Raw genomic sequence first — 15364 nt, forward strand, 5'->3', positions numbered from 1 at the left:
AAAGGCAAAAACTATTATCCCGCCAAATAATTCAAATAATATGGGTCGACTGCGACGTTGCCGTTCCGTGCGTCCACTAGAGCAGTCGAATTTGAACCTAAAAACTAGTACTGTTTGAATCATTTTTATTTGTAGTTTAAATCATTTAATTTCGATTATAAGAATTTTAGACTAGGAGCCGGCTGATTTGTGTATTGAGTACCTAATAACCTATAAAATATTTTGATAATAAGTTTTTATTTTGATCACAATGTTTTATTTAATCGAGGCAAAAACATTGCATCTATACTAATATTATAAATGTGAAAGTAACTTTGTCTTGCTTTCACGCCTAAACCACTGAACCGATTTTGATGAAATTTGGCATAGAAATGGTTGAGTCCCGGGAAAGGACGTAGGATAGATTTTATCCCAGTTTTTGAAATATGATAAAGATTTTCATCATTATCATATCATCTGAAAATTATAAATAACTTGAAAAAATCGAGTATTCGGGTAGCCCTAGTGATACTCTACCTCTGGGCTTCGGCTTGACAGTACTTTTTGGGAAACCTTGTACAGGTGAACAATGGTGGCGCCCCCTATCAATGTGTTTGGTGGGACAGTTCAGTTTAGTGGGTCTTTTATAGCTGAGACGGTTCATTGTTCAATACAATCAATTCTTTCCTCTCTATTATTTTAGGTGCCTTATGTACGTATAGATTACGCACATTCTTTTTATATGAACGTAAGGGTGGGATTTAGGGGGTCACAAAACCGGTTTTACCGAAACCGAAAAAAAAACTGTATTCAGACATGGCAAAACCAGGTTATTCTTGGAAATATAATAGCTAGAATGAAATACTAAAATAACAATCAAAAACGTTTTTATTCAGCTCGATTATTATCACAGATCAATTAACATTTTTAATAATTAAGGTAGATACACTTTACTAGAAATCCGATGATCTACGTTCTTGTCGGGTATCACTAATGAAATAAAATTCCTACTTCATAAAACTAATTAATCAGGTAAATTATTTATCACAGATCGATCAACTTTTAATAACCTAGGTAGGGTAAGGTGGGGCACAATGTTACACGGGGTACAATGTTACAATGCATATTTCTCCGTCCCTTTCTATTAGTTGTATGATGTTGGTATACACGTTTGTCAAGCTCATAAGAGCTAGGGGACTACTCTACAAAGAGTTAACCTGCTTCGGTAAATACGTCGTACCAAATATATTTGAATGTTGTGGGGTAGAAGTACTCGCTCATAACTTAATCATACTTGCGTATACTCCTCACATAACAAATATGCAAATACTTTCTTGGCTAAGCTAGAAGCAGTAATTACCGACATATTTAGGAGACATAACAACAAAAAAATCATTATCACTGGTGACTTTAATATAAATACCCTAATATGTACTAAAGAATCTCGTTACTTAATGGATATTGCCAAAAATTTTGACCTTACTCTCCACATAAACGAACCTACCAGAGGCGAAAATTGTATAGATCACATACTTAGTAATATAAAACATGGTGTCGGAAGAGTATTGCCACTACAACTATCTGACCATGACACTGCACAAATGCTCAGTATACCCGTTCAAAAAGTGCCATTAGTGCAACACCGGATTGTATATAAAAGAGATTTCTGTAATGAAAACCAAAACAAATTTTGTAACTACCTGAAATCATTGACTTTTTCCGAGGTATGCCAAGAGAAAAATATGGACGAAGCATTTAATATATTTCATGAAACTTTGTGTTTGCTTTATAATTTGTGTTTTCCAAAGGTAAAGTTAAAAATTAATAATAAACCTCAAAAACAAAAATGGATCACAAGAGGCTTAAAAATATCTACTAAAAGGAAAAGATTGCTTCGCTTTGCCTCTTATAGAAATACTGACAAAACTAAAAAAGAAAACTATGTAAATTATTGTAAAATACTCAAAAAATGTATTTCAACGGCACAAAAAAATTGTAGTAATAAATTTTTACTAAATAGTCAGAATAAATGCAAGGCCTCATGGATTCTCATTAACAATGAAACAAAAAACCGCGAACTGAAGCTAGGTATTTCAAAGATTGACTTAAATGGTAATATAATAACAAATACAAACAAAATAGCTCAAGCTTTTAACGACTATTATACTGACATATGTGGTGACAAATTTATTTATGACAACGATAGAAAAAGAAAAGTATTAACTAATTTAAAATCTACTCCTAACTCCCTCTTCTTGGAACCTTTAAATGTAAAAGAGACGATAAATTTAATCCAGTCTCTTAAAAATTCTAATGCATGTGGGTATGATGAAATTCCTACAAAAATTTTAAAATACTGTAGCCATGAATTAGCTCCTGTATTAAGATATCTCATTAACTTATCTTTTGAGACAGGACAGTTTCCTGAAAAATTGAGGTTTTCTATAGTTAAGCCCATATACAAAAAAGGGGACACGTCTGAAATTGGTAACTATCGCCCTATAACGTTGATACCTGTGCTATCAAAAATATTTGAAAAGGCTATGCAAGCTAGGCTAATGAAATTTTGTCTAAAGTTTAACATTATCAATCCAGAACAAAATGGTTTCCAAAAAGGAAAATCCACTACTCTAGCTTGCTTCAACCTGGTCCATGAAGTTGTCCTTGGCCTAAATTCAAAACAATGTGCTACTGCGCTTTTTTTTTGACATGTCTAAAGCCTTTGATCGGGTAGTTCATGACATATTGCTGGATAAGTTAGAAGTATATGGAGTACGTGGAAACGCGCTACAGTGGTTTAAAACATATCTGGAGAACAGACACCAGTGTGTTGAAATAACCAAATCAAATCACGAAAATAGCACATGCCGATCTACTTACAAATCTAACAGATTTGGTGTACCCCAAGGCAGCGTCTTGGGACCGCTACTTTTCTTACTTTATATAAACGACTTACCATCTGCTACCAAACATAGGTGTATTTTGTTTGCAGATGATCTTTCCGTAATAATCAAATGTAACGCTGACAAATTAAATCTCTATGAATATGACATTAACAATACTATAAATGACATAATGAAATGGCTAAACCTTAATAATCTGACTGCTAATTTAGCTAAAACGAAATATATACAATTCAATGTAAAAGGACGTAAAGAAATTAAAATGGACATAAATTATAATAATGAAATAACCTTGGACCACGTAAATAATTTGACATTTTTAGGTATCTTATTGGACAAAAACTTAAACTTTTCATGCCATATTGACAATGTGTGTAAAAAAATTAATAGATTTGTTTACGTCCTTCGAAGATTGACTAGAATTACTTCTCTGAGTGTATCGTTAAGTGCCTACTACGGATATGTTGCTTCTGTTATAAGCTATGGGCTCATACTTTGGGGAAATGGTACCGATATACAAAGGGTTTTCATAGCTCAGAAAAAATGCATACGAGCTCTATGTTGTAAAGGGCCCTTTGAAACATGTAAACCATTATTTGTGAAACTAGGCATACTCACTGTTCCCGGGATGTACATACTTGAAATTTACAAATTTGTAACACAACATCCAAAATTGTTTAAAACTGCTGCTGAGGTATACCCGAGAAACACAAGGTCAGCAAATAGACTAGTATTTGACTTCTGCCCAAAAATCGCACTTTGTCATAAAAATTGTTATTCTATGTGCATTAAGGTTTATAACAAAATTCCTGAAAGATTTAAAATAGGTCCTGCAAAAGTAATGACCAGAAAGCTTAGGGAATGGCTAACCACTTCCTGCTTTTACAGTGTTCAGGAATTTCTGGACAAAAAATTTGCATGTTAATGTATTTTAGCAGAATAGAGCACTTTGTATTTACAACACTATCTGTATCAACCTATTCTTTGCAAATAAATGTCTTTGTCTTTGTCTTTGTCTGCTGAACTGAGCCGCTGAACATCATACAACTAATAGAAAGGGACGGAGAAATATGCATTGTAACATTGTGCCCCACCTTACCCTATACTTTACTGTGTAGTAGAATACTGGTGATCCACGGTCGGGTCGGGGAGGTTTCCGGCTTTTTTTTTTTTTTTTGAAGGGACGCGCGCTGGTAGCTGGAGGAGCTTTTCCAGCTTCACCGGGCAGAGTGGCGAGTACAGAAGGTACTCTAGCCGTTTGGCGATCGTCGGTGCGCGTGCCGACGAGGCCGAGTGTGGGCTTCGCGAAGCGAAAGCGAAGACGTTCGCGATCGGGCCGTAGATTCCGGCTACTGGGACCGCAATTAACTGGGACAGTGGTCCCAGTCGCTGGATCGATAAAAATTAAATATTTTTCTTCCAGCGACTAGGTTCACTCATAGATAACTTAAAAAAATATATTATTCATTCCAAAATCGGTATCGTACTAAAAGGACAATGACCAAAAGTGGTCCAAATGTCCACCACTAATGAGACCTATATTGGCTTATGGTCCATTAAATAGAGATTAACTTTCAGTATGGGACGAAAAATAAATAAACTGTCAGTAAAAAGTTATGACTGTATGAAAAATTGTAGTAGTTTACGCGCTAATCTCAGGAACTACTGGTCCGATTTGAAAAATTCTTTTTGTTATGGATAGCCCATTTATCAAGGATGGTTTTAGGTTATATAACATCACCCTACAACCAATAGGGGCGGAGCAGCGACCACCCGACCATAATTCCAATATTGTTGTCTTTCTTCTGAGTTTTTTTTTCTTTTAGCGAGAATCTAACACGGCACACTAAGCGACATGACATAATATGCATAGATTAATCCGAAATGTGCGATGGATAGAATGATATCAAGAACATTAATTTTCAGATGAAAAGGTAAAAACATGACTTTTCATTCAGTCTTAAACTTTTTACTGACAGCATATTTTTGATTGCGGTTTGGTTATAATGAATCAGTATTTAGTAGACTATTTTACTACATAGGTGGTGGTTGACATTTGGACCACACTCCATACATTTTTGATCATTGTCCTTTATGAATGGTCCCAGAAAAGTATTTAATTTTTACTGATCTGGCGATTGGGACCGCGGTCCTAGTTGATTGCGGTCCCAGTTGGCGGAAACCTCGGGTCGGGTATCACTCATCCATCAGAGATTCGTAAATCTAATTAATCTATTTAATTACCACAGATCATATTTTACTAACTAAACTTAAACTGTTTCCAGTGTTGCCAGTAGGGTCTTGTCAGAAATTACCAGAAATAGAAAAAAAAGTAACCCTCACACGTGCGATTGATATTATTATCATATTGATTCATAAAGCTGATTCGTACTAACAACTTTCATCTTCGACTCTTATCTTACCAATCAGCCAAAATTCATACAAAGTGTTAAAATTAATTGGAAATCATCAACATTTTGAGTGTCACGTTTCAATTTAAATAATTTGTAAATTGACACTATTAATATTTTTTTACTGAATAACCTGTAAAAGTTAATTCTACAAATTCCGAAAAATCACCTAAAAGTAACCTTTTCATTAGTGTAACCTAAAAGTAACCAAAGCAGTTCAAAAATCAGCTAAAAGGTTACAAAAGTAACCTTCTGGCAACACTGACTGTTTCTCAATATTGCAGTCAACTGTCATCTTTTTTTTTAATACAAGTTTTACGGCTATGGATATAGATCCTTACGGCCAATTCTGTGCAAAATGCTGTGTTTCGTCTATTTTGTGATGTCTTAGTAGTGATTGTGATTTGTGATGTTAATATTGTTAATTTTTTTTTTTTCAACAAAAGAAGAAGAATTCAATGAGGGCTTTCGCGATTGGAAAATCCTGAAAGTGCTTCATGAGCTCTATCAAACGGTTCAAACGGTATTAATAATAGGTTACAGAATAAACTGGATCTATCCGAAACTTCAATGTTTCCAGCTTCCATACATTTGGTAAAGTCACATTATTTTAAAAACTACATATGATATCGTAAAACTGATTACTGATTCTAAAAGTGCTTCACAAGCTCTATCCAATGGTATGGTATCAATAATAGGTTACAGAATAAACTGGATCTAACCAAAAATTCAATGTTTCCTTCTTCCATACATTTAGTACTACCACAGTCATGACACTCATCTCTTGACAATATTATAGCAAGTAAAGCCTAAAACCAATGTTTTTCATTAATAATTTAAAATAAGAATACAATTTACGAGTTTATTTTAAGTATTTATTATTAAATTAAAAAAATTACACTTCTAATATTGTGTGTCTGGCATACATTTAGTATGGAAGCTGGAAACATTGAATTTTCAGATAGATCCAGTTTATTCTGTAACTTATTATTGGTACCGTTTGAAAGAGCTCATTAAGCACTTTCAGGATCAGTAACCAGTTTTTTAATATCTTGTATAGTTAAGAAATAATCGAGTGAGATCACTTAACGTTTCCACCCTGTATAGTTGTTGCCCATTTTTGCCACTTGACGTGGCAGAATCGTGGGACTTCACGGTATTTAAATAAAAATTAAAGTGGTTGCGTTTAGAAACGCCACAAATATTTGAGTCTTTGAAAACAAGTTCGTTATTATACTTGTATATTAAAATATAATTTTGTTTTACCTAGCTTTTTCTTATTAATAAAATATAGGTTATTAAGTACTCAATACAGAAATCAGCCGGCTCCTAGTCTAAAATTCTTATAATCGAAATTAAATGATTTAAACTACAAATAAAAATGATTCAAACAGTACTAGTTTTTAGGTTCAAATTCGACTGCTCTAGTGGACGCACGGAACGGCAACGTCGCAGTCGACCCATATTATTTGAATTATTTGGCGGGAAAATAGTTTTTGGCTTTTAATTCTGAAACTAAGAGGCCTAGAGATTTGAAATTATGTCTCGTGTGTACTTCAATTATAACGAATTATTTGATCTTTAAAACGCAACTCTAACTTATACGGTTTTAATAATTCACCGTGTGTTACGTGTCACCAGCTTACACATACGTATCGGTTCGTAGTTCGAAAACGGTTCGAAATAAAGCTTTGAAAGAATTGAAGTCGGGTTTTTTTATTCGACTTTAATTTATGAGATATAAAACATTGATGTAGCTTAAATATTTACGAAGATACAGATGTGTAAGCTGGAGACACGGTACTCCAGCTCGCACATAGTTTTTTGATCGTGGTTTTAACAGTATTTGAGCTAAAGTCTTGAAAAGTGGAAAGCCTACTATTTGGATTCGACTGTAATTTTTGAGGTATAATACATTATCGTAGCATAAATATTTACGAAGATACAGATGTGTCAGCTGGAGACACGTGTCCTCAGCTTACACATAGAAAACAACTCATAGTTATGAAGTTCTAATGGCTCTAATTGAATGACTGAGAGGTTTGATGACTCTAATTAGGCTTTTATTGATGGTATACTTGGAATTGCTCTAGGGCCAATGAGGAAGTTGGAGACATTCTCTTACAAAATTCACGTGAATGAAAAGGACAAAAAGGAATGTTCCAGAAGACCGATAATTTGGTGATACCAGCTTTTAGCGAAATTTTCCCCAGGGTACATCTGCAATGCGGCATTTTACAAATTAAGGCGTAGAAACTAATGTTTTAGTTTAGTTGGATGTTTTCAAAGTATTTATGGTTTATAAGAAAGTAAAAAAGCTTTTGTGTTATGATAGAGTCAAAATTTCGGAAAAAAACATCAGCAGCATTATGTTATTATCTCTTATCATGTCAATGACACAATCTGGATTAGGTTGGACTAAAACTGAAATTATTTTGTAGATAATGATAACGAATGATTTTCACTATCGTTCAACTCTGCCAGTTTTTCAAGATTTGCAAGGTGATTCAAACCTGTAGAGCTTTTTTTAATAGATAGAGTGATTCAAGAGCTAGGTTTTTAAGTACAGTGTACCTGTGCGAAGCAGGGGCGGGTCGCTAGTAATAAAATAAAACAATTTGAGAACAACAGCACTTTACCTATTTGTAATTTTGTAAAACACTAGCAACCTCGCAAGAGTTAACAGGCAATAAAATAATTTATAATAATATTAAGTTACTTGGTCAAATTACTAAAATAAGCGCTGTGTAAGAAGGCAGTTATTAAGAAATGTTATCAAGTATTCACTTATTTGTCAATGTTTTTTTTGCTAAAGTAAACATTTTGAAACTATTTTAAAACGGTAAAATATATTTTGTAGCTCTCCATTACCCAGTTTTATGGGTAAGATTTCGAAACTGACAACCCAAGTCTATTTGTGACCTGCTTAATATCGTTCTATCCTTATCATTTTGTATGTTTCTATCCTTGTCACACGCATTCATTGGCCGAGAATAATACAGATCCAGAATGTTCCACCCCTAGATTGCTCTGATTGGCTGGACGTCGACGTTTCTAGATTATTCTCGAATGTGATTGGCTGGCGAGCTGGGAGTATAAATACCGGCGGAAAGCGCGGCAAAGCATTCAGTATTGAAATACAAACAAGCGAGAAAGCGAGAAGAAGTGAACCGGAGAAATCTCCAACAAACTTTCAAGGCAATTATCAAGAAATATATTGTGAAGAAGTGCTAAAATATACATCAAGAACAAAATGCCAGCTGTAGGAATTGATCTTGGAACTACATACTCCTGTGTCGGCGTTTGGCAACATGGGAACGTGGAAATCATCGCAAACGACCAAGGCAACCGAACTACACCATCATACGTTGTATTTACGGACACGGAGCGACTGATCGGCGATGCTGCGAAGAACCAGGTGGCTCTGAACCCCAGCAACACAGTGTTCGACGCAAAACGACTGATCGGCCGCAAGTTTGATGACCCGAAGATTCAACAAGACATGAAACACTGGCCCTTCAAAGTCATTAGCGACTGTGGCAAACCTAAAATCCAGGTAGAATTCAAAGGAGAGGCAAAGAGATTTGCACCGGAGGAAATCAGCAGCATGGTACTAACCAAAATGAAGGAAACTGCTGAGGCATACCTGGGTACGTCAGTGAGAGATGCAGTCATCACAGTGCCTGCCTACTTTAACGACTCACAGCGACAAGCGACGAAGGATGCCGGAGCCATCGCAGGGCTGAACGTGTTACGAATCATCAACGAGCCGACCGCTGCTGCCCTCGCCTACGGCCTTGACAAAAACCTCAAGGGAGAACGCAACGTTCTAATTTTCGACTTGGGTGGTGGTACATTTGATGTCTCCATTCTTACCATCGACGAGGGCTCATTGTTTGAAGTGAAGGCGACTGCTGGAGATACCCATCTTGGCGGGGAGGACTTCGACAACAGATTAGTCAACCACCTAGTGGAAGAATTCAAACGGAAGTACAAAAAGGACATCAGCACCAATCCACGAGCTCTCCGTCGACTGCGTACTGCTGCGGAGAGGGCAAAGCGAACTCTATCTTCCAGCACTGAAGCCAGCATCGAGATCGATGCTCTCTATGAGGGTATTGATTACTACACACGAGTTTCACGTGCCCGCTTTGAAGAATTGAACGCTGATCTGTTCAGAGGAACATTGGAACCCGTAGAGAAGGCTCTCAAGGATGCCAAGCTGGACAAGAGCTCTATTCATGACGTTGTACTCGTGGGTGGATCAACTCGTATACCAAAGATTCAGAGCATGCTTACAAACTTCTTCTGCGGCAAGAAGTTGAATCTGTCCATCAATCCAGACGAAGCTGTCGCATACGGTGCCGCAGTACAAGCAGCCATTCTCAGCGGCGAGCAACACAGCAAGATTCAAGATGTACTTCTGGTGGACGTTGCGCCTCTGTCCCTCGGCATAGAAACAGCGGGAGGAGTGATGACGAAGATCATCGAGCGAAACGCCAAGATCCCTTGCAAACAGTCACAGACGTTCACTACATATTCGGATAACCAGCCCGCTGTGACCATCCAAGTATACGAGGGAGAACGTGCTATGACGAAAGACAACAATTTGCTGGGCCGCTTCGACTTGACCGGTATTCCTCCTGCGCCTCGAGGCGTGCCGAAGATCGACGTCACCTTCGACTTGGACGCCAACGGTATCCTGAACGTGTCCGCTAAAGAGAACAGCACTGGCCGCAGCAAGAACATAGTGATAAAGAATGACAAAGGCCGCCTGTCGCAGGCTGAGATCGACCGCATGGTATCCGAAGCGGAGAAGTATAAGGAGGAGGACGATCGCCAGAGAGAGCGGGTTTCTGCTCGAAATCAGCTGGAGGGCTACGTGTTCAATGTGAAGCAAGCATTGGACGAAGCGGGCGATAAGTTAAGCGAGCAAGACAAGGAGACAGCTCGCCGAGAATGCGAGGAGGCGTTGCAGTGGATAGACAACAACACACTCGCGGAGAAGGAAGAGTACGAACATAAACTAAAAGAGATCCAGCGAGTGTGTACACCAGTGATGAGCAAGATGCATGGCGCAGGAGCGGGCCCACAGAATGGACCACAACCTCACCAGCAGTATGGTCAACCCAGCTCTGGCCCAACAGTTGAAGAAGTAGATTAAGAAGTAGCCTCACTATCACACTAACTAGAAAGCCCTGTGATCTCATCTCAAGATATTATCCACCATTAATTTTAAGTAGTTCAAAAAGATGATCACTAGTTGCTAATCAAACAAATTGTAAATAACTTTTAGGTTAAGCTATTAATTAATTGTAAATAAGGTAATAATGTGTAAGAGTAATTTATTTTAGCTGTAAGTAGGTAATCAAATTGAGTCCAAACAGATGATCATGAGTACAAAATCAATAAATTAAGTTATTTAAAAATTAATAACCTCTTTTATTTCTGACTCTACTTCCTACCTTACATTACTGCCACACATAACATAATAGATAAATAAACATTCTTGGACATTATTCACTAATATCACTATACATGATGATTATGATTAATGATTAATTAAAAACTAAATTATAATTATGATGTTAATCATAGTTTTTTACGAATATTAACACAGTAAGTAATTTATTGAAAAAATTACTAATACTAGTCCCGGTAACCCATCGTAATTTTGTTATGAGTGGGCTCACCACAATAGTCGACTGGCGGGGTTCGAACCCGTGTTCTTCGGATGTCGAGTCAGCCAGTCCGACCCCTTCACCATTGGGCTATCGTGGCTTAAAAAGGAACCTATCTGCTATCAGCAACAAACAACAGAGTAGAACAAGAAACATTTAAGTAATCCAGTAGAATCCAGTCAGTAACTGACAAACACTATTTTAAAAAAAAATTGGCAAATGTAGGGTTAAATTACGGATGTGCAAGCAATTTAGTAATTATTATTAGCAAATAAAATACGTACCAATTTGCAACAAGCGATAAATAAACAGTTTAAATGAAAACTGAAATGTTTTAACTCACCTGAAAGACCACAGCATCGCTGCATTACAGTCTTGTTCACACTATTCGAGTAGGCAATTTAGTTGATTGGTGAGTAATTTAGTAGCTAAACATGTCTTAACATCAAAAATTCTGGTAACTAAAACTGGTACGTGCTCTGTGTAAAAAACTTTATCCATCTTTGTAAAATTATTTCAAACAAGTAAACGTCCATAAACAAAACCAGTAAACCACAGACAAAACTTTTTGAAGTTAAAACTTTATAGCACAGATTATAGAAAGTAAAGGGAGGGGACACAAAATGGATTTGAATCACATCGTATAAATTCGTATTATATCGTTTCAATTTCGAATCTGATCTTGGTTTATTATAATCCGTAGTAAGCTATAGCTTTTATTTGCTCATAGGATTTGCTCAACGCTTTATAGTCGGACCAGTGGGTCTAGACAAAGTGCTCATTATAATCGCAAACTAGTCAAAAAGTGGTCGAAAGGACTTTTTTTTTGTTTCGATTTTCGATTCGATCCAAAAGTGCAACTTGTCTAAAGGAATAAACCTATATTACAGAACTACTACGTAATTCTATTCTATTCTATTCTATTCTATTCTATTCTATCCCTAATTTATAAAACTGATTTTATTACATGTGCGTGATCTATCAAAATTGCATTAAACTTGCTTTGTGAAACTAAAGTTCGCATATAATTAATTAAATTAATTAATAATAAAAGGTCACGCTCACGCACAGCGACGTCTATTTTCCTGCAATGGTTTCTTTTTTGTTATTCTCGTAATAATCGAGAGGTTAAATCGTATCATATACATTATTTAAGTCAGTTACTAAAGTCCGAACAACACTACTTTTACATCGTGAGTCGTGACTGACTGTCAGTGTCATTCCCCGATCTGCCATCATCAGTGTCACTTCTGACGTTCAGCTGTGTTGATGTGCAAAGGCGAAGTGGTTTTGGTGGTGTAACAGATAAAATTACGTTCATATAACAGTGAAGGATTACCTAAGTTTTGATGCAAATGCCTTGTGTTTATATTGTAACTTAAACATTTGATACAATGGCTCCCAACTTCAGTAAGTTTACTTCAAGGACAGATGTAAAAATTGGTCTGGCTGCCTCAGCAGCTCTAGGCGCATGGATTATAAGGAATTCTTTAAAAGCAAGGTAATTATTTTGTGGCTACTTCCTATAATCACTGTTTTGTACACTCCAACTTTGTTTTTAAACTGTTTTGCTTATGAAACTTATGACAGAGTTACTACAATAATAATAATTAAGTTGTTCCATTTAATAAGTTTTATGATTAACTTCTGCGGTATTCGTTAAACAAGCTATTTTTTTAATCTTACAGTATTCTTTAAAAGCAGTTCAAAGTCATGATTTAACTTTTCTTTCTTTTCAAGCTTCAAATATATTGCATGAAAGTATTAGTGGTTAATAATAGTGATTAGGATTCGACCTGATATTTTATACTTTTCAGCGAAAACAAAAATATTAAACGAGCAACCAGGCTCTCTCCAGAAGAGCAGATTCAGTACATGATAAAAGAGAAGAACAAAAAGGGTCCCAAAGCTCAAATTGATGCTAGATTCTTTGCTGAGTTGAAGAAACTATGGCGAATTATGTTCCCTGGACTGTGGTCAAAGGAGAGTGGTCTTATGGTGTTGATCGCTTTCTCACTGATATCAAGGTCAATGTGTGACCTTTGGCTTATACAGCACACCACATTGATTGAGGGGTGAGTAAAACAATATTTTTATGCACATAACAAGAAAATAATTGTAATTAACTAGTTGTTGCCTTAGAGTTACCAAATAACTATCAATATACACAATGAAAATTTAATTGGTAATGAAATGTTATTGTTTAATCAATCATATAATATTTAAGCAATTAAAATAGCTTTGATGGCACATGCTATTATAAATAAGATTATTCTCATTACTGATAATAATAATAAGGAAGGATAAAACTCCACAAATTATACTACTTCTTTTTCAATTAAAATTTACAGGCCCAACATAAAAACACCTTTATCACCTGCAAACTGTATTCACAAATAAATACTTAATATTCTATTCAAACAAAAATGATCTATGAAAATGAGTCAAACCCCATGATGAAGCAACTTACATAATCGAGTATCTGATTAATAAATTAGTCAAACAAAACACTTTCAGTTTTATTGTATGTAAAGTTTAAATGGATTAGTGCATTGTCATCTCTGTCTTACTTAAGCTATGTTAATCATTATACTTTCATTTGCTACTTTATATTAATGTTCATTTATTTTATATTTTACTAGCTTTCCGCCCGCGGCTTCGCCCGCGTGGAATTTTGTCTGTCACAGAAAAACTTTATCGCGCGCGTCCCTGTTTCAAAAACCGGGATAAAAACTATCCTATGTTCTTTCCCGGGACTCAAACTATCTCTATGCCAAATTTCATCAAAATCGGTTGCGAGGTTTAAGCGGGAAAGCGTAACAGACAGACAGACAGACAGACAGACAGAGTTACTTTCGCATTTATAATATTAGTTGGGATTACAGCATAACAATAATTACTGCATGTTTTGTGTTTAATGAAAATATCAAATGACTAAAAATTTGGTGCAGATAATGGCAGATACATTAATTAACTTGAAATAATAGGTACATTAGTTTCATAATATTTACGCTATATGTAGTGTATGATTGTATTCTTTAATTAGGTAATCAAGTCACTATTTTTTTCCTGACATTGATTAGATTCAACAGAGGCAAATGAAAATTGAATGGTAAATAAAAATTATAGAAATCTCATACCAATCAACTTTAAATATTTGAATATCTATGATTAATAAAGGATTAACCTTGGCAACATGTGATATCTAATTGATAATCTTCAGCCTAGTCAGATCCAAATGTAGGCCAGAGATATGCTATAGAGAAAGTAGTGGTAGCCAAACCAGCACATAGTAGGTATTTTGTTGTAAATCAGGGATTACATGTTTTGCAAGTACATTTTAACCCTTAATAGGGCAGAGGAAAAATGTTTACCACCATATTTTGAACTATATTTCCTAGTTTTAAAAACAATGAAAAATGTAGGCTTGCTCTGCCCTATTAAAGCTTAATTCACTGACTGAATCTTATGAAGCTGTGAGTTATTATTTTACAGTATTGAAGTGTAAAGTATAATGGATGAGTTGTAAATTGTATGTAATGTACCTACTGCCTACTGAATAAAAAAACTCAAAATCATTTTCTGACATCATGTAGGCACATAAAGCTAATTAATGTGGCCTCTTATGCACCTTTTGTACATAACTAAAATGGCTTCTTGTACATGTGGGTTAAACCCACTGAAAAAATAGAAGCTAGAACCATTACAATGAGACAAAACCTGTGTATTACCTGTTTGTAATGATATTATAAAAAATTGTGGTTTTCTGAATAAAGAAAAATCAAATAAAACAAAGAACACAAATCTTAGGTATACATTACACATAAAATATTATTATAGCACAAGATGCTCACGTGCCTCACCTCTCTATTGTTTTTAAATTAATACAAAACTTTATAATTACCTACTTACCGTTAAAATTTTAATAATGGTGACAGTATTGAATATTTTTTTAAACATAATGTACTTATTTACATATTTTGTCATAAACGACTTTTTTAGTACAAAAATCATACCAAAAAACCCAAAATTTGTCGGCAACGGCAACCACTTTTTTAATATAAAAAAACATCCACAGGACTCAGTGATTACAGAGATAGATGATGAGAATGTTTTAGATAGTTATATTATTATATAGCTCTATCTAACAAAAACAATTTACTGATTACCTACCAGTAAGATCTGACCTTTAAAACTTGATAGTCTTAATTTAACTGACAGATAAATTTCCATTAGTTATCAGGGACTTTATCAGTACCTAAATATTTACATACTGAGAAATCGTGCTCCATTGTAGACCTCATTACTTACCATCAGATGTCATTGAGGTCAATCGCAAACTCGCTCAATAATAAAAAAAAGTGGAAGACTATTGAGCATTGGCCACATA

At 35.4% G+C, this 15364-nt stretch overlaps 2 protein-coding genes across 2 annotated transcripts in view; both read left to right on the plus strand.

Annotated features, from left to right (window-relative positions):
* The first annotated feature begins 8413 nt into the window (after nt 1–8413).
* On the plus strand, nt 8414–10729 carry LOC135071236 (heat shock protein 68-like). Its single transcript, XM_063965018.1, has one exon. The coding sequence runs from the start codon at nt 8547–8549 to the stop codon at nt 10455–10457; it is 1911 nt and encodes a 636-aa protein (XP_063821088.1). The 5' UTR covers nt 8414–8546; the 3' UTR covers nt 10458–10729.
* A 1480-nt stretch (nt 10730–12209) lies between these two features.
* Nucleotides 12210–15364, plus strand: part of LOC135071249 (ATP-binding cassette sub-family D member 3) — a 32744-nt gene continuing 29589 nt past the window's right edge. The window contains exons 1-2 of the mRNA XM_063965033.1: nt 12210–12475; nt 12792–13049. Coding sequence (XP_063821103.1) covers nt 12369–12475; nt 12792–13049 — 365 coding nt within the window. The 5' untranslated portion in view covers nt 12210–12368. The remainder of the gene's footprint in view (nt 12476–12791; nt 13050–15364) is intronic.

This window comes from Ostrinia nubilalis, chromosome 4 (genome assembly GCF_963855985.1).
Source record: "Ostrinia nubilalis chromosome 4, ilOstNubi1.1, whole genome shotgun sequence".
Lineage (NCBI taxonomy): Eukaryota > Metazoa > Arthropoda > Insecta > Lepidoptera > Crambidae > Ostrinia > Ostrinia nubilalis.

What these genes read in the sequence shown, in the direction of transcription:
- LOC135071236 (XM_063965018.1), top strand. Translation starts at nt 8,547, where the DNA reads ATGCCAGCTGTAGGAATTGATCTTGGAACTACATACTCCTGTGTCGGC.